General features: G+C 37.9%; 1 protein-coding gene across 1 annotated transcript in view; it reads left to right on the forward strand.

The window, feature by feature from the left end:
- Positions 1–6503: 6503 nt before the first annotated feature.
- tnn.L (tenascin N L homeolog) overlaps positions 6504–23676 on the forward strand; it is a 38306-nt gene continuing 21133 nt past the window's right edge. The window contains exons 1-4 of the mRNA XM_018258476.2: positions 6504–6606; positions 13808–14169; positions 19942–20502; positions 23137–23511. Of these exons, the coding sequence (XP_018113965.1) occupies positions 13818–14169; positions 19942–20502; positions 23137–23511 (1288 nt within the window). The 5' untranslated portion in view covers positions 6504–6606; positions 13808–13817. The remainder of the gene's footprint in view (positions 6607–13807; positions 14170–19941; positions 20503–23136; positions 23512–23676) is intronic.

Genomic DNA, 23676 nt, shown 5'->3' on the forward strand with positions numbered 1-23676 from the left:
AAACAAAATAAATCTCTGTAGCCCTAAGTAAAGTACATAACCACCAATATTTCTAAGCATTTGCTATGATTTATTTTAATGAAAAGTGGTAATTCTACTGCAGGGGAAAGAGACTCTCATAAAAAGTGGTATTTGTGTTATTTAGAGCTGTTTCTCATAAATGACTAGGTTTATAGACATCACATGTCTCAAAGTGATGGTATGTTCTATTCCCTTTCCTGTCTATTATAGCAAACCTTTTGTTCTAAAAGCTTTTCTCCTTTTTCCTCTAATGCTCTTTCCATCAACTGCCTCAGCCTTCCTTTCTGTTTACCTTCAGGGTCTTTTTCAAACCTCATTGATTTAGTCTTTTTAAATCACATTGCTTTAAAGGGCATATGTACCTGAATATAAGCTAGGTAAAGAAAAGTAGTGATATTTTTACTCTGTCCTTGCTTTAATTCTTTGTTTGCACGGTATCTGAAACAAGTCAACGTAGAAATTCATTTGTTTTGCTAGAGTGCATCAGTAATATAACCTATTTAGAAGTTGGCATCACATCCATGTTTTACTTAGTAGCAAGATGGAGGGCAAAGAAACCTAGCAATGATAAAGACGGAGACAGGGAGAAAAAGGGAAAATGTTTGAGATGCCAAGGAATAAATGGAGGTAAGACAGCACACAGTAGAAGAATAATGTATCCAGGCAATGGAGAAGAGGAAAAAGTTGGGCAATAAAGAAACTTATTACAGAGAAATACACAGAATGGAGTGAAAACAGATTAACACCTGGAAGGGTGTCTATGGTGAAAGCACTTTTGGAAGCACAAAAGTCAAAGGTGTATGTAGATGCAAGGGGAAGGGTTATAGGGTTAAATGCCATGCATACAGGGGCGATCCTGGCCCCTCTGCCGCCTGAGGCAGCAGCAGTTGCTGCTGCCCCCCCTCCCCCAGAAATTCGCTGCAATTCCCCCAGAAATTTTGCTGCCCCTGGTACCTTGTGGGGCGCTGCCGCCTGAGGCGACAGCCTCAACTTGCCTCAATGTCGAAGCACCCCTGCATGCATCCATGAATGGGAAATGTTATATCCAGTAAATTAAAATATCATGGATCTCTGCAATCTTACCATGTTTTATTCCTAAAATGTAGCATTCATTTGTTGATCTGTTAAGAAAGGGGTCTTTTGAAAGGCTTTTGTGGGGCATACAGTGGCATTGCCATTCCCACCATTACAAATATATTTTTGAATTTAGGGGAAAAAAAACGATTGCAGTAAAAAAAGATGACAAAGTACTCATGGCTTTTCTTAAGCATCTACATTTTTTTATTTGAACACTAAGGGGCCTATTTATTAAACCTCAATTTTTTCTGGTTGAGTTTTTAAAGGGGAAAACTCTAACCTTTAGAGGGAAAATTGAATTTTTATAGATTTATTATACCCCAAAGCTGCTAATAATCAGAATCCAAAATTGCTCCATCAACATGTACTGTAGATATCATGTAGAAGTCAATGGCAGATGTCTTGACACAATATCATGAAATGTTTCTTGATATCGTAATCTGCTCTGTTTTTTGTTCAGTAATGCGATAAATCCAAATTGTCGCAGCAACAATTTTATAAAATTGAATTGCGCGATTCCAATTGAGGCACGCTTTTGTTGCAACATTTTTTTCCACCGACTCTTTTGAGAAGAATTATTGGTAAATTTTGGGAATTTGGGAGTCTGAATTGTCTTGAATTTTTTTTTCATCAGAGTGAGAAAAGTTGAATTTTATTAAATACCCCCTAGATTATTTAAGAACAAAACTTGTAGAGAGTTGTCACAGTCTCTCTTTTTCGCAAAATAAAAGTTGCACACAAGTTAAAAATCACATTGTTCCATTCATTTTTAATAAGGTGGAATGCCTTTTAATAAACTGGGAAATTGAAAAGACAATTCCTGCAACAGCAAGTTTTTTAATTCAACTTTTTGCTGTTTTTTTTTTCTTTGATAATTTGGGACTATTTGAGGTTTCAAAGAATATTTTTGCATGTGTTCGTGTTTGTGGTTTGTTACTGTGTTTTTATGTGAATCAAAAAACGCAAGCTTGAAATCAGATAAATCTGGGCCATACTGTTATCATTATGGATGTCTACATGAAACCTTGAGCCAGCTGGGGTTAACCCATTAATATGGCTGCAGACCTGCTACAACTCCTTGACTTTTCAGATAAGTTAGGACACGATTAATTTTAAAAATAATTAACATTATTTTTGAATATCTGTAAAATAATTCAAAATTTGCATGTGTTTTTTGCTATCTAAACCAATGGTACAGTACTACTTTACATTCATTAATACAATGGCTTGGTAAAGCTCATAAAGTATTCTCTTGGCCACTAAAGAGAACTTTTCATTGAATTCTTGAGATGAGCATCCCTCGTCGGAGATTGTGGCTGCCCAAAATGTATATGACCTGTAGAACAAATGGTTAGAACAAATGTTTGGTTCAATTTTTGGACTGCTGAGTGCACTTCAGTGGATAAAATGACTTAGACAGCCTGTTTTCATTTGCAGGGATAGAAGAGGTACAGCAGCTATACGCTTGGAGTTCACTACCTAAGAGGTCCCCCTCCTTAGAAGCATAAGAAATTGACCCATGTAATGAAAATGTAAACACATCAAGGAAAAGAAGTTTATGGATTTGCTTTATGCAACTGGGGATTCCTGGCATGAGGTCAATATACATACTGAATGATAACAGGCATTATCCGTTCTTCTGCGGAGACACTCAGACGACACTCTAATTAAGTACATGTCCATGTTGTGATCAAGTTAGTCAAATACTGAGCCAAATACAAACCCTATTTTTCATATTCAAGTATGAAAAAAAAATATCCAAAACAAATCGCAGGTCGTACAGTACTGCAACCACATGATTTTAACGGTTTGGATTTGGGTCAGCTAAGCATTAAAATATGGTAGAATCAAATTCTGGATGCAGATACTTGACAAATGACAAAAAAAAGTTGTACAGGGGGGAAACCGGTTTAATAATGTGTGCAAAATTATTTTTTTTTGAGCCCTACCTTATTTAAGAAAAAACCACAACAATATTCATGGTTGCATTTTTGTAGAAGAAAAGCCGCACACAAGGGACAATCACATTGTTTCAGTTATTTTCAAACTATTCTTGTGTATATTGGTGTTTGCATTTTTCGGCAACACAAAACACGGGCCAATTAGCTTTTATTGATCCATGTATGGCCATCTTTACTCTATATCACAAGCAGACTGCTGCATCACATAGGAGGATGCACTGGCCATTCAAACCTGAACCCAGATTACAAGCATAGCATTTGAGACAAGATTAATTTTACACTATTCAACAAACAGTGACTAATTTCTCTCCCTGTAATTAGTTACCAGCCTTTCATCTTAAGTGCCAAACTGCTGTATTTTTACACTTAAAATCTTTTGAGTGACATCTCTGGTTACAGATTTGCTGAATCCCCCGGTGACCAGATGTTTCTGAGAACACTGTTTGTAACCCTAATTTGGCTATATTCGACCTCTGCACAGTTAAGTAGATAGAACATCTGTTACATTAGACTCTAACACACAAGGGTGGGTCTTTACTATGTTGAAGAAACGAAGGGGAGGTGTAGTAGGACTACAACTCACTTAGGCTACTGTGTTTAAAAATAAAATAAGGATGCCTGGATTTCTTGCAGCAAACAAACAGAACACAGGGTTAATACTCACAAATCCACAGAGGCAGTGCAGCAAACTATATAAATGTCAGGACAGTTCAGGCAGAGACAGCACAATGTATATACAACCCATATATAGACAGCTAAGGAAGTTTCAGGGTTATCCCTAGGGTTTCACTGCCTCATGTGGTCTGGATCCCATACAGCAGAAATGGAGCAGGGAGAAGAATCTAAGCCTGATTCCATATTCAGTACCACTGTCCCTTTACTTAGGCAAGCAGAACCCAGCTACTCCCTGCTATCAATCCTTGTTGGAGCACTGGCTGCTCTTTCTACCTCTATCTCACTTTCCTAGAAAGTGCTGTTACAAGAAATAACCTGTCACTAACTAAAGCCTCGTTCATGGGGTCCCTGCTTTCCAACTTTCACTAGAGCTAAAGGTCCCTTTAGGGCAGCACAGCTTTACTGGCGCTGTGTCAGGGTCGGACTTGGCCGGCGGGGCACTGGGAAAATACCCGGTGGGTCCCGGATCTTTTCGGGCCCCGTCGGCTCAGACCCAATCTTGCACTCCCTCTCTGGTCATCCTGCCGTCCAATAAAACTTGCAAACTGCTGCCATGCCGTTAAAACTTGCACATGCGCACAAGCAGGCATGTATGCAGGGAGAAGGCGTTGTCAATGGAGGCCACACTGAGTGGTTTGCGGCTGGGGGGCCCGGGGGATGGTGTGGGGGCCCATGAAGCTGAAGGCTCGGTGGGCCCTGGGCCTTGTTGATCCCAGGCTCAGTGGAACACATTCAGCTGGCAAAGTGTAGGGATTTAAAGTTATAGGGAAGGTACTAAACCTATGGGTTCCTACATGTTATTTATTGCTAATCACCTGCTAAGAGACCCAGGATTAATTGATTGTAGGAACTGTAGGGTTGTAGGAGCACTCCAAGGCTAATTAGATGGAGTGTATGTCCAGGGACCTAACTAAGGGCTCTACCACACGGGTGTTTTTTGGTGAGCACCCCTGCATTATGCTATCTTCTGTTCAGCCGCAGGGGAGCGCAGGATAAAACGCACTCAATTATTGTGATTGGGGCTGTACTCACACAGAAGCATGTAAGTGCCAAACGCAGGTGGAATGTAACATGCTGCGTCCCACCTGAGTTTGGCGCTTACATGCGTCTGTGGGAGTACAGCCCCCTTTATAATAATTGCATGCGTTTACTCCTGCATTCCCCTGCAGCTGAATGGAAGAATGAGGAATGCAGGGGAGCACAGCAAAAAACGCCTGTATGTAAGAGCCCTAAGGGGGCCCAGCCCCACCACAAATGTTTTTTCCGATCTCCCCCCATTAGAATTTGTGGTTAACCCAGAACACAAGCAAAATTGTGGTAAACCCATGATTTCCTCTGCAGTGCCCCCTGGCCCCTACTCTGCACTCTTTATGCTTACGCCCAACCATTGATGGCTGACGGACATACAGACACACAGATAAGGGGGAGATTAAAAGCACATTACAAATCTCTTGGGGGAATGTAATAAAAGTCGGTAACAGAAAAACTATTTGCAATGCGAAAAGTTATACCTTTGCGCGAACACATTTTCCTTTGCACAAATTAAATATAGCTTTATCAACCACTTCCGACAGTGGAAGAAAGTTTACATTTTGCCCCAATGTGCCAAGTTATAAAACTTCTTGCTGAAAAAGTTATGTTTGCTCCAAAAGATTACGACACCTTCAAGCACTTCGTAAAAGTGTGCAATTAAAATGCTCAATTAAAATTTGGCGTGCAATAACAGTTTAAGGAAAAAATTACATTGCTAGATGGGAATGTTTATTCTTATTGATGCGAATTGTTTTTCTCTTTGCGACTTTTTTTTACATTCCCCCTTCTATGTTTTATTAATAGTTTGTTGTTTGAAAGAGCATCTATTTTCAAATACAGGGCATTTAGTTAGAAGTTTATGACCATTAAATTGGCAAGCAAGCACAATTCACTGATTTGCAACGCTCTTTATTTCTTGTCAGCAAACTGATGGTTAACTATTTTTCCGTAAAGAAAGGTAGAATCATGAAATGAGTTACTAGGTCCAACGACAACATTATTAGGATTTATTTGACATACCATATAATGAAACTGCATACACTTAAGGCCTGGCTAGCCCACTATACTCACAAGCCCCCCAAAAGCCACAGGATCTGTTCCCACAGTTTGTATCCAAACAAAATAGCCACAACTCTCCATTATACTTCATTTTAGGCAATGCAAATGTATTTAGTTGTGCAGTGTGCACTGCTGCTGGAATGTTGGAGAATGCAATAGAATGTAGCTGAGTGCAGTAAATGGCCATTTGTGTTGCCATCAAGCAAATGATGTTAACGACAGAGAAGTACAGGAATAGGAATATAGCTAATAAATAGAATAATGCCCATTATGTGTTAATAGGAAACAGATGACTACAGCGTGAAGTTTTTAATTATTTACAAACTATGGCTTCAAGGCTTTAAAATAGTCAGGCGATAAAATAAAAATTGCTTTACAAATAAGTGCAACATGCAATTTATGGGACTTTAGCAACTGTTAAACTGCAGAGGCTGTTAGAGGATTATGTGTGTAGTTAAACAAGGTTGGAAGGATGAAGGTATAATACCTGTGGCCAATATCATCCTTATTGATTATTTCTAACACCAGGTTTCTGTTCCATAATTCACAGAGGGGGATACTGGAGAAATGTGCATTTGGTAGGAAGGAGAGTAGGGAAGAATTAGGAGCAAATAGGGGTGGAGAAGAAGAGTTTATACGAGTCACAATAACCTTGTGACACTTACACAGATAGAATAAAGGGAACACCCCTACAATGGTGATTGGTTTGCTGTGCTGGGACTGGGACACTTAAACCTCTGTCAGATGAAGGGAGCCAGCAGAACTAAAGCCACAGACTGAGGTAAGTAGAACACCTATAGTTTACAATGCATTGCTGATATGTACTACAGGGTAGAGATCACATATTGGCACCAATTGTATAATTTTCTTTTTGCTTAGTATCCAACCTTTGTGCAAAAGATTCGACTTTCATAAAAAGTTTTGCTTTAAAGTTAATATTCGGCTGCTTGTTTGATATTGTGTCCGGGCATCTAATCATTTAACAAATTGGAAATGCTATTTTTACAATTTCAGTATGGATAAGGAACTTTTGTTGTATTTCAGACTGAATAGGAGAGGGTGACCCTGTTTAGCACGTAATCGAGTTACTGTGGGGCTCATTTACTAAAAGAAGTGCAAAGTGCAATTGGTGTAGTTCAGCATATTATTTTACCCTTTATATTTAAGTAAGGGCTGGCTGACAGGCAGGACATGGGCGTGCACTTACTCCAGGTTCATCTTGTACATGATTTAGTTGGAGCAGTGTCAAAGAGCCCTGTCTTTTCTCCCTAGTCAAGACAGGTGTTCGGTATAAGGCTTCTTTGCATCAGCTTTGCACATCTTGTGCCTTGTCCCCATGCAACAGACAAAGTATTGTACAGCACTTTTATAGATCATGAAAAGCAGGCACAAAAATTCTTGCTTGGCATTTTAAAGGGATCATCCACCCCAAAAAACGATTTTTGCTCAGTGAAAGAAAATGTAATTCTAAGCAACTTTTTAAAATACATTAAAAATAAAAGATTTACATATCTATATATATATATATATATATATATATATATATATATATATATATATATATATATATATATATATATATATATATATATATATATATATATATATATATGTTTATGTTCTGGCACATTGCTTAACAATGGGGTTTATACACAAGTTAGGGTGCAGCTAGTCCTATTACTGTCCCACTTGTGCTCCGTCCTGGCATCCAATAAGCCAATATAAAGTTCAAAGTGTAGGACAGAAGGACAAAATCGCAGGTTTACTGTTAATGTGCAGATTTTTCCCGAAACATGTCGTGTGGACTACAATAAATTTGCACATTAGCAGTAAACCTGCGATTTTGTCCTTCTGTCCTACACATTGAACTTCATATTGATTCCTGGCACATTGTCTAAAGAGTCAGACCCAGAGGAGAGCAAGGGGTAAACAGACTCTGCTTACAATTTACAATAACTTTAAAACAAATAAATGTATATTGGAAAGTAACTCAGATTATATTCCCTTTTATTAGGAAAAATAATTTTGTAAAACCTCTTTAAAGGGCAGAACTCTAAACCTACTTTTGTGCTTATTGGTTTTAAATGTCATGTCTTTGTACATTTCGATTTTCATAGAGAGAGAGAGCATTAAGATTAGCCAGAACTTGTGTAACAAAAAAATCAAAATGCCTGGGTGCAGTTGATTTTATTATTATAATATATACATATTTCTAACTTAATTGACTTTTGGCAGAGAGGCCAGATCAGCCACAGCTGCAGATAAGATACTTTTGTAACAATTTCGAGATAAGCAAATAAGTAATTGTAACAACATAAGATAACAGGTCCTTTGGGAAAAGTTAGACTCAGCTTAAAAGGCAATTCACCTTCATTAGCAAAACTGTAATAGCTGAAAAAAAAACACAGAAATATGTTCAAACTTTCATAACCTGCCAAATTTTGTAAAATGAACATGGTAATTAGGGGGTGTGACCACAAAAATGGGCGTGGCCAAGTGCACCAACTTTTTTATCCCTCTTTTTATTTCCAAAATGTCGGGAAGTATGTATATATATTCTTTGTTACCCAGGCAGGTTGCTATATTTCTTACAAGTGTTCCTCTGAGCTGCTAGTGCTATACAGGTATGTGATCCGTTATCCGGAAATCCGTTATCCAGACAGATCCAAATTACGGGAAGGCAATCTCCCATAGACTCCATTTTATCCAAATAATACAAATTTTTAAAATGATTCCTTCTTTGCTTGTATAATAAAAGTACCTTGTACTGTACTTGACCTAGCTAAGATATAATTAATCCTTACTGGAGGCAAAACAATCCTACTTGGTTTATTTAATGTTTAAATCATTTTTTAGTAGACTAAAGGTGGTCATACACGTTACAATAACATAAACGATCTTTTCTGCGACAATAGCAATGTTTGTTTTCTCTACTAACATTAAGAGCTAAATTGTCAGATATACAGGTATAAAGGATGGAGATCCAAATTAGGTAAACATCCTTTATTTAGAAAACCCAGGTTTATTATATATATATATATATATATATATATATATATATAAATATATATATATATATATACAGATGAAGCCACTTGGATTTGTGAGATAAATGCGTCATGACTCATGGTTAATTGAAAAAACTGCGTTATCTAAAGTCATCTTAACTCATTTAATGCATTTAACCTTTCCATTAGCATACCAAAGCACCATTGTGAACAATGGTGAATGCTTTAATTAGATGGGATGTTGTGACGCAGTTTTCTGTGTTAAATGAGATAAATGGGATATCTGTGTTTAGTTATTCTGTGTCAAACAGACAAACCAAAGTGGCTGCATCTGTATATATATATATATATATATATATATATATATATATATATATATATTTATAGTCCCAATGGAGGAGCACTCACACTGCCTGGGTGCTGGTAACAAATAATGTAATAGTCCAATGAAGTACATCACTCAACAGGTCATTTGCAAACAAAAATACATTTTTTTAAAATTTTATTTAGAAACCTGATGTTTCGGTCACTTGAGAAAGGTCAGTGACTAAAACGTCAGGTTTCTAAACCTGTTGAGCGCTGTACTTCGTTGGACTCTATATATAATAGTTGATTACAGTGCTTACAGTGCAACCACATTGAGAAACCACTATTTTCACCTTGACATTTCTTATTAGCTATTGTGCAATTGCTACAAATGACCAGACCATTTTATTGTTGTACATTTTCTATTTGCTGTCCCTTGTAATATGTACCATCTTCTCTGTAAGTCTGAGGCAAGGAACTTTTAGGGGCCCATTTACTCAGCTCGAGTGAAGGATTAGAAGAAAAAATACTTCGAATTTTGAATGGTCGAATATGGCTACTTCGACCATCGAATAGGCTACTTGACCTTCGACTACGACTTCGAATTTGTTCGACTATTCGACCCCCTAGTTCGCCGATATTCGAAGTCGAAGGATTTCAATCCAGCAGTCGAATATCAAGGGTTAATTAACCCTCGATATTCGACCCTAGGTAAATCTGCCCCTTACTCTTTTTAGCAAGTCTGAGGCATGGAGCTTTTCCCCATTCTACGGAACACTCTATACATTGCAGGCAATTTTGTCGTGACCTAATTTTTCCATAGCTTTCTCGCTAAAATCTGTTTCCCTCCTGGGTTTTATTGAACCCATTGCTTGTGTAAATGTTGCATAATGCATCATCCTTATTGTCAGGTCACATTATATTGTTCTTCTCATCTCCATACTTTTGTTATTATAACTGGATTACAGGTTGAACATATTGCTTGTCCTTTTTGAGAGTAATAAATCAGCCCAGTTTTTTCAGTAGCACAGGCTGACTTTTGTTGGCTCTGGTGCAAATATGTGCTTCTGTGTCACAATAAATCTTATATCTGTAATAAAATTAATGTAACACAGGTGGAGGCCTGTGCCTGCAGAGCTTACAAGTCAATCAAGTCAATTAGTATCTGAAGGATAGAGGAATGTTTGTATAGATTTATTTATATAGCACTACAGTACAGTACATTAAAACAATACTGATAGGGATAAATACAATAACAGAATTACATTTAGGGGGTTATTTATAAAAGTCTGAATCTATCCCAATATTTTCTGCTACAAACTCCGATCAAATCCGTTTATTTTTTTGTTGCGCTTATTTATTATTACATTTTCCTGAAAATTTGCTTTGCAGGAAAAAAATCAAATTTTCACGATTTTTCCGGATTTTTCACCTGAAAACTCAGACTTTTGCAAAAATCACAAAAAATTTGTTATTTTTTTTATAAAATCAGGCTTTTTAAAAAATCACAAATTTTTGGTGATTTTTGCATTCGGAGATTAGTAAATAACCCTCTTAAAATTAAGTGCTTAGGGGGTTATTTATCCCAAGTTTTTTTTTCTGTAATTTTCACCAAAAAACTCCAAAAACTTTGGGGTATTGCACAAAACTCGGCGCACATCAAAAATCATTGGGACTTCTCCCATTGACTTATATGCAACCTCGACAGGTCTGAGATGCCAGATTTTCTGATTCTGACTTTTCCATCCTCTGGGTTTAATTCTGATTTTATTAAAAAAAATCACACATTTTTGTGATTTTTGCATTCAGAGTTTAGTAAATAACCCCCTAAGTGTTAAGACATAAGAGATGGGAGGTTTCTGCACCGTAGAGCTTACAATCTAAGTGGGTGGGTATATTTACAGACACAAATATGTGGCTATGCTTCAGTTTACAGTGGTTGAGATATTGCTAGTGCTCCAAGAGGTAGTCTTTGAATTTAGTGCTTAAGGAGATTGAAGAAGGATTCTCTCCTAAGGAATTCAGAGATGCAATTCCACAGGTACGAATCAACAAAAGAGAATGGTATGAGGTGGAAATGGATGGTGTGACTAGGCAGTTTCTCTAAATAAAGTGAATTAGTCGCCCAGGAACACTTTAAAATAGTCATTTCCCAGTGTAATAATACGTGAATATGAAACCAGACACTGGGCACATTTAAAAATGTTTAAAAGTGAGCACCCTGCTTTCCATGCTGGGTCAATTGTGCCGGGTCTCTGTGCTCTGTTTTGGAGCACAGAGACCTATAGCCTACTACATGAATACAGTGCTGCCTGCATTCAGCAGCTCTGTAATCATGAGGGGTGGCCAAGAAAAGGCAAATAGGTGAACCCCCTTCTTCCCTATCACTTTTACATCATTCAGACCTGCAAGTTAGATAGTGGTGACATAAAGGGGCAGATGTATCAAGGGTCGAATATCGAGGGTTAATTAACCCTCGATATTCGACTGCCGAATTAAAATCCTTCGACTTCGAATATCGAAGTCGAAGGATTTTGCGCAATTCCTTCGATCGAACGATTCAAAGGATTTTAATCCATCGATCGAAGGATTATCCTTCGATCAGAAAAACCTTGGAAAGCCTATGGGGACTTTCCCCATAGGCTAACATTGGCCTCGGTAGGTTTTAGGTGGCAAACTAGGGGGTCGAAGAAATTTTTAAAGAGACAGTACTTTGATTATCGAATGGTCGAATATTCCAACGATTTTTAGTTCGAATCGTTCGATTCAGAGTCGAAGGTCGTAGTCGAAGGTCGAAATAGCCAATTCGATGGTCGAAGTAGTCAAAAAAAACATTTGAAAATCGAATTTTTTTTCCTCGATTTTCCTCTATTCCTTCACTCGAGTTAGTGAATGGGCCCCATACTGTCTGTAAGGGGGCCCTGTACTTACCGTCTGCCCTATTTGATAGAGCAGGCTTTAAGTACAATATCTGGTGCAAGATCCAGAGTGCAGCCAGACCCTGGACAGTAGTGTCCTCTGCCTTAACAATAAGGAGCACATTTTTGTGCTCTTACACTGTGACTTATAATAACCTACACTATTACAGCACAGGGACTATAATTCACTATATATTTGTCTTAAGTATGAAAAATGGAATGTTGTAAACATATTTTACTGTCTAGCTGTGCTGCATGTGTTTGGTACAAATAAAGTTATACGTATTGTTTTTACTACATATCATTGCAAGTGGTAGAAATTTCTGAGTGTTGTGTAAGAAACAATATCTGGTGTAAAGGCGCAATATCTGGTGTAAAAGGGGAACTTGTATTTTGACTGATCTTTTTTATGTTTGCATTTTACATAAGTTACATACTCATATGTTTGAAGGTAATAATGGGCATTTTAATTGTCTGAACTTTTCTTAAAAAGGGTATAAATAATATATTTTAAATATTAGAAACCTTTTTCCCACAACCCCTCCATACAGTAAGGGGATATAGCGGGTAGACCAGTGTGGTTCACACTCAGGCACTAACTGTGTGATGTGTGGCCCCTCTGGGACATGAAGGAATAAATACCCAATTACAAGAGGTAAGTGGGCTCAGTGGTACTGAAATTTTAAACAAATGTCTAGGCTTCAGCTTTTAGATAAAGGTAAGTGATATGCTTTAATACATATTTGCATAGTGCTCTTGAATGATTTTATTTATGTGGTACTACCATACAGCAGACACCACAACTATGCGATAGAGGGGGCCCATGTGGTCATGGAGTCGATCGTCAACCACGCAAATGTTGGGGATGTCCCGTATGTTACCCCTCTGGGTGGAACTAATTTGTTTTAGCTCTCCATTTAGCACAGGGCTAGTAATAAGCAACACCACACTGAATATACATTGAGAAAGGGGGCATTTGGTATGTGCACTCATTGCTACAAACTGTTTCTTTAAATATTGTGCAAGTGCATACTCAAATAACTGGACCAGTCACAATCATGTGTAAATTTCAGTGGTTAGTAAACTGCATGCAGAAGAAATTAACTTGCATATGAAATAAAAGTGGTTACATGTGGATGGTGTATGAGAGGTACTTACTCATCCTTGCAGGAGCTCAAATGGCACAACATTGACTACATATAGGTGTAACACGCAGGCAAAATGTACATGGTTTCCTTTAGATGAAGCAACTTGCATCACGGCCACCTAATAGGAACATGTTGCTTTAGTATAGATGGCCAAAGTGTAAGCATTACGTTTATAGTATTTTTGTGCCTGACAATTAAAAGTTAGCCCTTATAGTGATTATTTGTAAGTGTGTGTCTTAAGATGCATGATACATTCCAAAGAGAAAAACCCACTAATACTTAGCAGCATTGGACAAGCCCACTGGGTACCAGGAAAAACCCTGGTGGTCCTCAAATGCCAGTGTATTTGGCCTGTCTGACTGCTACATTTAGGGAGACTTTACTTTGCGATTGTGAAATGTTCATAAAAGCCATGTGTTCTCAAATGTTGCGAGGAAGTGGTTGAGGCTGAAATTGTTCAAAAAAGACACAAACAATGAAAATGTGGTCACTAATATTCGCGATGGTTGTTGAAATATATTATGTTCCCCCAATTTGTCATGCATTTTTAAGATTATATTGTATGTTCTGCTAATACTACTGTTTTTCCTCTTTTACTTAAGGATTTCAGGCATGGACATTATTATGTCTTTCTGGCCAGCTCTGGTGTTTCTTTTGTCTGCACCCCCTTATCTGCTGACTTCTGCTGCTGCTATAAAGACTACCAAAATCGATGACTGTAGCAGCGAGAAAGGCCTCACATTTACCCATGTATACAGCAGCCCCGGGGAAGAGAATGAGAAGCTTCAAACAGTGCAGTCAGATGAGCAAAATCTTGTATTTAGACATTATATCCATCTCCAAACCCCTGCAGCAGACTGTGAGAAAAACAAGCAACTTAATGACCTGCTGTCCAGACTACAAGCTTTAGAATCAGAGATGAAAGAATTAAAGGAGAAGTGTGATGGGTGTTGTGGAGGAGCAGGTACAAGTATCTTTAGATTAAATATGGTATAATGTATGAACTATTCAAAATATTATGAAACCACAAAGGGATAATATTATGATATAAAGGAGCAATGCTGTTAAACATGTAATGGTAAAGTCCCATTTTTCCTGGGATTATCCCATTTTAATACTATGTCCTGGTGTCCTGAGCGTTTTCTATTTTCTATTTTGGTTCAACAGTCCTTTTTTTAATCATAAATTTAAAAGCAACAAATAAGAGGTAGATTTTAATGTATTTGCGTTGATGGTGTTAAAGTAGGCGTGTCCTTTAATGACAAGCATGATATGCTAACAGCATAGTTCTCCCCCATCTCAATTGTGTTCCCCTTTTATGTTTTAAAATTTACAAACCTACATCATGGAATTCTAAGGTGACTAATAAAAAGGCTGCTGGATATTTGAAAGAGTTAAACTCTCCCAGTATTTCTGTAGGACCAAGTGTATTATGAGATTTCTCTAGCCAGAGGGATGGCGTGGTTGTTCCTTTTTGGACTCCAGGACGGCAGATGTGCATGTGGAGGCCTCTAGGAGTCTAGAGACAGTCTGAAAGGACACCTCTGTTCTCCATAGAGGAAAGATATTCAGCATTTAGCTATCACTGGGTGATACTTGTCAGTTGTAGGGCCCAGGATGGAAAGATACTCATGTTAGTACTTGTTTCCAAGGCTTAATTCACTGATGGGGATTGCTATATAAGTGGTAATCTTGTAAGTGAAACTAAACCTCCACAGAAATCTCCAGTTGCATTTCAATATGCAAGAAACTAATCAGCCTGTAACCCTTGATTCTATTTTACTTGCACCCATATTATTTCAATACTTCTACTTATGGTATGTGAGAATTACACTTCAGCTACAACATCCTTCCCTCCACTGATTTTGCAAGGGCTTACAGTATCTGAGAAATGGGGTTGTTTGTAATAGTGTTTTACTTGGAAAACAGACATATATCTGGTTATATTATTATTTTTATTCATGTTATTATTAGTACTTATTATTCCTCCTCAGAAGTCAGTGGTTGTGTTTCAGGGTGTCACCACATGCCTTACCTGGCTAAGGTCTACATCTAAGGGACAGCATTGACTCATCCCTGTATACAAATTCCTTTTCTTGTTCCATATAAAAATTAGGGTTTTAAAGGAAATCAGATGATTCTCTATTGCACAGGGCATATCTAAATCATGCTTTATTATTATTATTATTATTATTCCTACCCTCATACACATAGGGGGCAGAATTCAGAAGTGAATTTGAGGGAATACTAAGGCATCGAAGTAAAATAGTTTGATTATTCGACCATTCGATAATCGAAGTACTGTCTCTTTAAAAAAACTTTGACTTCAATACTTTGCCAAATTAAACCTGCCGAAGTGCTATGTTAGCCTACATTTTTTGAAGTCGAAGAAAAATTGTTCGATCAATCACTGAAATCCTTCGAACGATCGAACGATTTTACTTCGGCCGCAAATGGCCAAATTCTATGAAAAAAAACGTGGACTTCGATATTCGAAGTCAAAGTAAAGCCATTTGATGGTCGAATTTCGAAGTATTTATCACTTCAAAATTCGACCCTTGATAAATCTGCCCCATAAAGTAGGGTAAAGAAGGAAAGGTCATTGTATCTGACATGGTTTAAGGGGAGTGGAGGATCAACAGCATGACACCTATACTTATAAAGGGTTTTACAGGACCAGCTTGTATTTTATTTTTACTCCTGCCTTAAAGGTACACAACTCCAGCATTTAAAGGTTCTGAGAACTGTGGTAATTTTTGTGATGGTACATTGTCCCACAGCAATTACATAGTAACATAGTAAGTTAGGTTGAAAAAGACACACGCCCATCAAGTTCAACCTTTTATTTTTTTATCTGCCTAACTGCCAGTTGATCCAGAGGAAGGCAAAAAAAAAAACCCATCTGAAGCCTCTCCAATTTGCCTCAGATTCCTTCCTGACTCCAAAATGGCACTCGGACTAGTCCCTGGATCAACTTGTACTATGAGCTATCTCCCATAACTCTGTATTCCCTCACTTGCTAAAAAGCCATCTAACCCCTTCTTAAAGCTATCTAATATATCAGCCTGTACAACTGATTCAGGGAGAGAATTCCACATCTTCACATCTCTCACTGTATAAAAACCCTCTGAATATTTAGGCGGAACCTCTTTTCTTCTAAATGGAATGGGTAATCTTGTGTCAGCTGGAAAGGTGACATAATGCTGTGCAAGACAAGGGCAGATACATTGCTTCCCAATTAGCATCAGGGATATCACTGCAGTGTTTTACTTATGAGTGCAAGAGGAGTACTCCCAACAAAACCAAAAAAAAAAAAAAAACAGCTGCAAAATGTGTTAGGATATCTGGATTGCAGCTGCTTTTTATATACAGCTCCTTGCATTTTTCTTTCTTTTCAGGATTTAAGTTTCAAAGGAGCCACCACTACTGTAGCCGGCACCACAGACATTTAATAAGAAAGGACTGTATTAACATGATAGACCTTCCTACATTTACTACTCTCTTGAATAAGCATTTGGTTGACAGACGTGGATTATACTGTATTTCCTGTCAGAATAAATTAGATTTATACAGTGCCATAAATTTTAAGATGGTCTTAAGCTGTTGTAGAACGTTTCTTTGCCAATCTTGGTGTGTTCTCAGACTCTGATGTGTCATTTACTTTACTGAGGGGCCCATTTACATAGTTCGAGTGAAGGAATAGAGGAAAAATAGTTCGAATTTCGAATGGTCGAATATGACTACTTCGACCATCGAATGGGCTACTTCGACCTTCGACTTCGAATCGAAAGATTCGACCATTCGATAGTAAAAGTACTGTCTCTTTAAAAATTTCTTCGACCCCCCTAGTTCGCCACCTAAAACCTACCGAGGCCAATGTTAGCCTATGGGGAAGGTCCCCATAGGCTTCCTAACAATTTCCTGATCGAAGGAATATCCTTCGATCGATGGATTAAAATCCTTCGAATCGTTCGAAGGATTTAATCGTTCGATCAACGATTATTCCTTCGATCGTTCGATCGTAGGAATATTGCAAAATCCTTTGACTTCGATATTCAAAGTCGAAGGATTTTACTTCGACGGTCGAATATCGAGGGTTAATTACCCCTTGATATTCGACCCTAGGTAAATTTGCCCTTTAGTGTTGACTTGCTGGTGTGTAAGGGGGCATACAGCTTAACCTTATTTTCCTGCCCAGAAGAGTGTGTAATGTTTATATAGTTTAAAATATATGTACTTGAATTCTGGGTACATGTATTTAAATGATTAAGGTACTTTCTTTTCTCTCTCAAAGCAGCAATTCTATTATTTTTTTATAGTCAAGATTTGTTTTTCAGTAACAGTATAATTTCACACTGGTCACAGGCTGTGTCTAATAAGTAATGTTAACATCCCCTTGTAGTATCATCTTGTAAAAAATACACCAATGCAACAATATTATGAATGCTATATTGAGATATGGGTTTAGGTATGGGTTTATGGCTGAGAAGGGAAGGGCAAATGTGAGAAAGAGTGTTGAGGAATGTGGAACTAAAAGTAAGGAAGCCTTAGAAAGAACACGAGTCACAGGTCCAGGGATCTAGAGTTCTTTTTCTTTGTAGAATTTTTATCAGCCTTGATTACTTTCCATAGTTAAACAACATATAGTAACTGTTGCGGCCCCCTTTTAAGAAACATTTTGCAGCACAAAATGATTGTTGATGATTAAATGCAAAAGATCATCAACTTTATGGGGCAGATTTATCAAGGGTCAAAGTAAATTCGAGGGAATTTTCGATCAAATCTTTGCATACATTTTTAAGTGTACTTGGGACTGTTAAGTAGAGAAGCATTTGCTCCTTTCACTTGTAAACAATTATTCTAGAGAAACTTTAATTCCAGTATAAATATGGTTTATGTCCTTTACTTTAAAGAGTTAATATTGGCATATAATGTCAGATCAAAATATCATTATTTTGGGATCAAATTGACTCTAGTTTCAAAACACGCACATTGGGCTTGTTACATTTATAAGCTAATCTTTGCTGGTTCAATGGATATGTTTATATATTTTCTTTGTTTACAGCCGTTGCTTTATGCTGGTACAATTTTATAATGTAGTAACATTCGCTGAGCGTTGTTTGGTGGTTTGGTTGCTTGGTTATATGATTAGATTTTAATTTACTTATTTTAATCTGTGGAACAACTTAGATGGCTTCACCAATCATATTTACTCTTCATTTTCCTATTAGGCATTTTTGCTACAAGTTGTATTGGTAGGCCTCATTCTGCTTTGATCTTTTGTTGAAATTCCTGCTTGTTTAACGTGGAAACAATAAAAACATTTTCAACTAATGTCGGATCAAAAAATTATTTTTTCTCCTGGAATTGAATCATGCTTATAAGTTTTGAGAATACAGGTATTGGACCCATTATCTGGAAACCTGTTATACAGAAAGTTCCATTTCTCATAGACTCCATTTTATCCAAATATTCAAAATTAAAAAAACAAACATTTTTTTCTGTGTACCTTGTACTTGATCCAAACTAAGATATAATTAATCCTTATTGGAAGCAAAACCAACCTATTGGGTTTATTTAATGTTCACATGATTTTCTAGTAGACTTAGGGGCAAATTCACTAAGGCGCGAAGCGCCGAACGCTAGCGTTAATGCGCTAGCGTTTGGCATTTTCGCTACTGCGCAAATTCACTAACGAACGCTGGCGTAGTTTCGCTAGTGTTACTTCGCAACCTTACGCCAGGCGAATCTTTGCTAGAGACGAAACTACGCAAATTCACTAACTTGCGCAGTGTAGTGAACGCTACCTTTTACGCTAGACTTCCTTCGCCACCTCAGACCTGGCGAAGCGCAATAGAGTAGATAGGGATTGTTTAAAAAAAAGTCAAAATTTTTTCTAAGTCCCAAAAAACGCTGGCGTGTTTTCTACATGATGGCTGATAGGCTGAAAAAGATCGAAAATTTTTTGGGGCTCCCCTTCCTCCCCCCTACATTTCCTGACTCATGGCAACTTACCTAGACAGTGGGCACATGTGTAGGGCAAAATAAAAATTTTATTTGAAGGTTTTCTAGTGATTTGTAGTGCAGATACGTTCCTCCATTGAAATTTGAATTTCGCGCCGTATGCAAATTAGCCTTCGCTAGCGCAACTGCGCTTTATATAGCGAAACAACGCTAGCACAACTCCGCAACCTTACGCTACCCCTGTGCGCAACTTCGGATTTTAGTCAATTTGCGAAGCGCTGGCGAAACTACGCCTGGCGAAGTGCGGCGAAGTTGCGCCTGGCGCAACTTCGCATCTTAGTGAATTTGCCCCTTAAGGTGTGATGATCCAAATTACGGAAAGATCCGTTATACAGAAAACACCAGGTCCCGAGCATTCTAGATAACAGGTCCCATACCTGTATTAGACATCCCCTTAATAGAAATGTTTTTAGGCCGAGAATCTTTGCAAAAATTATACTGTATATTGACACAGAGATACTGAAACTGAGCATTAATTATTGGGCCCACCAGGCTCTCTGTACTTTCTGTCTATATTTTGATGGTCCTGCCACAGAGCAGACCATGCCCTGATTTGCCCAGAACATAATGAATTATGATGACAATGTCTCGTTCTAGTATGCCACTCCTCTACTGTGACATAATATTTGTAGTGAAAATGGGACATACTATATGTCAGGGGTACAATTTCATTTTGAGTATTTTTTCAATATCTACATTTTGTCTTTTTCAGGGGGCTGCAGTAACTGCAATGGACATGGAAAGTTTGATCCAAAATTAGGTTCTTGTCAGTGTGATGAAGGCTGGGAGGGGGATGACTGTGCTACAAAGAGCTGCCCTAACAACTGTGCAGGGAACGGGCGATGTATTGATGGTATTTGCCAGTGTGCCCAAGGCTATAGTGGGCCAGACTGCAGTGAGAAGGTGTGTCCCTTTGATTGTGGTAAGTATGGAACATGTGTGGATGGCTCCTGCAAGTGTGAAGAAGGGTTCTCTGGCCCAGCATGTAGAAAGAAAAAATGCCCCTTTGACTGTGGTGAATACGGGACTTGTGTTGATGGTATCTGCCAGTGCTCAGAAGGGTACACTGGCCCAGCATGCAGAAAAAAGAAGTGTCCTGTAGACTGTGGAGAACATGGAAAGTGTATAGATGGATCCTGCAAATGTTCAGAAGGATACAGGGGCGTGGACTGCAAAGAAAAGAAGTGTGCTATTGACTGTGGCCCCAATGGCCGATGTGTTGATGGACAATGCATTTGCAATGATGGTTTCATGGGAAGCAGCTGTTCCATAGGTGAGATTTGCTTAATTCTCCAAAATGAATTTGCAAAACTTGAGATTGTTGGTGAAACTATTGCAAAACATTGCAGCTTCTGTTTCAGAAAGCTTTCCGGTGCTCTTCTAAACAGAATCTTTTGGTTATTATTATTACACTATAAACAGGCTACAGCAAGTTTCTTTAATGTTTTCTGTTCACCGCTAAATTGTTTCAAGGAGATGCAAATTGTGTAATTTAGCTGAGGAAATTACCTCTGGTTCTTCCTGCCTCTGCATTCACAGTTGCAGTCACATAAGGTTCTGCAAAGAAATAACAGTGCTAGATCTCATCTCATCTGAGCGACTCCACTGGGTCATTCAATGGCAACGTGGCAAGTTTACTCTGTTCAGTATTGTATGAAAACATTGATTTCTCAGGGGCTTCTAACAGCATAAGAACATTAAATCTCAAAAGGACGTCAACTGCAATACAGCTTAGGGAACTGTGTGGGTAAATATCATTTATTGGGAAGAAATCCCAGGAGTAGAGTATAGCAGTCACATAACCAGTTCTGTTAACTCTCTCAAATCCAAAAACGTATTATTGCGTGATAGTAAGAAAGAATTACCACTATTAGATCATGTTTCAGAATGTGGCTGTTTGAAGAGAATAAAGTTATGGTGCAAAAATTACCATTCACAAAAACCAACAATTTTTTTTAATGTACTTCATTGTCGTGCATGAAGATCCCTGTGTAGGCTTTTACATGTAAATAAGTTGATAAAACAGCCCCTTTACATACGTAAAAGAGTGGAACACAAACAGAACTGGCTTAAGACATGGAAACCTATTGTTGTGCAACACTTTTTGTAACACAGGTATGGGATTCGTTATCTGGAAATCCATTATCCAGAAAGCCATCTCCCATAGACTGCATTCCATCCAAATAATCCCAATTTCTTAAAACAATTACCTTTTTATCTGTAATAATTAAACAGTACCTTGTACTTGATCCCAGCCAAGATATAATTAATCCTTATTAAAAGCAAAACCAGCCTATTTGGTTTATTTAATGTTTAAATGATTTTCTAGTAGACTTAAGGTATAAAGTCTACAAATTACGTAAAGATCCATTATCCAGAAAAACCCAGGTCCCAAGCATTCTGGATAACAGGTCCCATAACTTTACACCAGTCACTTCACCATTGTTTTAGTATTACACGTTTGGTGGTGTCATCTATGGGCAGCATGGTGGCACAGTGGGTTGTATATGTGTTGGCACTAGGTAAATAGCAAATAATACAAATAATCTATACGTGGCAAATCTATATGGCAAAGGTACAGTGCAACCACTTCATAGGATCTGGGTGTCATTTGAAATTTGAAATATTTGAACATTTGAAATATTAGGCACATCTAATACAAATATGGGATCCCTTATCCAGAAAGCTCAAATTATGTGAAGATCTAGAGTCACATGTTAATATTTCAAGCACTTATTTTTTGAGGGTGGTGGATAAAGTGATAACAACCCAAAGACCTTTGGAGAATGCTCCTGCATTTGATCAGGAAAGATCTAGTAAAGGAATAGATGTCACCTGGAATTCCATCTACAGAGGGCAGGTTAGGTTCAATAAAAGCAATACCTCTAATCCAACTGACATATATTGCTAAGGGATACCCTGAGAAATACAAGAATATAGATGATTGGATAGTGGCTGCCTCATAGTTGTATCTGTGTAATGTAATGCAATACCGCTGACTGTACATGTATGCCGTGCAAATAGATCTTGCTCATCTAAAATGATGTGTAGACATCTGAAATTCAATCTTTAGAATATTTACTTTACTGTAAATGGACAGTAAAAATAACTATACCCATGAAGGATTAAGCCTTTCTTATTCATCCTTCTTGTCTTTCCTCTTCTGCATTTTCTTTTTTTAATTAAACCATAAAAACTCTCTTTGGATTTTGATACTTTTAACAACTGAATTAACACTTTGGGGGTTATTCATCAAGGTCCGAATTTATCTCAGCATTTCTGGACCTTATTTATGAAGAAAAAAGCCCAAAAAATTAGGGTCAGGCAAACTTCGGAGCCTTTCCCGAAAACACCTAAAAATTCTCAGTTTTCCTCAAAAACTACGATTTTTTGGGAGTTTTCTGAGTTTTTTTCGCAGAAACCCCGATATTGGTACGGACATCAGCGCAGACACTGGGACCTTCCCCATTGACTTATACTGGACCTCGAGAGCTTTTAGATGCCGGGGTTTCAGATTTTGAGTTTTTAGACCATCTGACTCGAAAAAATTTGTAGTTTTTTTTTTGCTCCGTAAACGACAAATTATTTGAGGTTCAGATATTCGGACTTTGATAAATAACCCCTTTTATATCTTACTTGTCCTGAAAGTTGGGACTAATATGTATTTTATATGTATTTAAATGTCTTACTAATGCACCAAGTTGTGTAAGTAGCACTATGTTCTGTGCCATACATACTATTATTGCTCTCTCGTAGCTTTAAGATTCTGAGTATTTATTACAAGATTGCCGAAAGTATGCTCCGTATGCCACACCTTCAGCTTTCAGTGTAAATAAATAAAGAGGGGCAATCTAAAACATATACATACTGGCCATCTGATATCAGTTTCTGTTCTTTTTTCTATTAGAAATCGCTAGTCTCTGCAGTGGACATGGCAAGTACCAGATGGACACTGGTGGTTGTCAATGTGATGATGGCTGGGAGGGAACAGACTGCTCACAAAGAAATTGTCCAAATAATTGTGACAATAATGGGGTATGTGTTGATGGAGTATGCCAGTGCTTTAGTGGTTACACTGGCTTGGACTGCAGTAACAAGGAGTGTCCGTTTGATTGTGGAGAGCATGGCACTTGTGTTGATGGCTCTTGCAAGTGCTCAGTTGGATACACCGGGTTGACTTGCAGAGAAGAAGACTGCATTGTCGGTTGTGGTGAAAATGGGCGCTGTGATGGCGGCCAGTGCTTCTGTGAGGAGGGATTTACTGGGGAAACTTGTTCTGAAGGTAAGAATCCATAGACTTACAGTAGTTTGTTCTTGTTTGTTTTATGGTTGCCATATTTATGTATAAATGCTACTCTGATTGGATCAAATCAAAAGTAGGAACTGGAAACAAAATCACTCCTCAAGATCCTCCATTTAAATACTAGCTAGACCTATTAAATATATA

This window comes from Xenopus laevis, chromosome 4L, assembly GCF_017654675.1.
Source record: "Xenopus laevis strain J_2021 chromosome 4L, Xenopus_laevis_v10.1, whole genome shotgun sequence".
NCBI lineage: Eukaryota > Metazoa > Chordata > Amphibia > Anura > Pipidae > Xenopus > Xenopus laevis.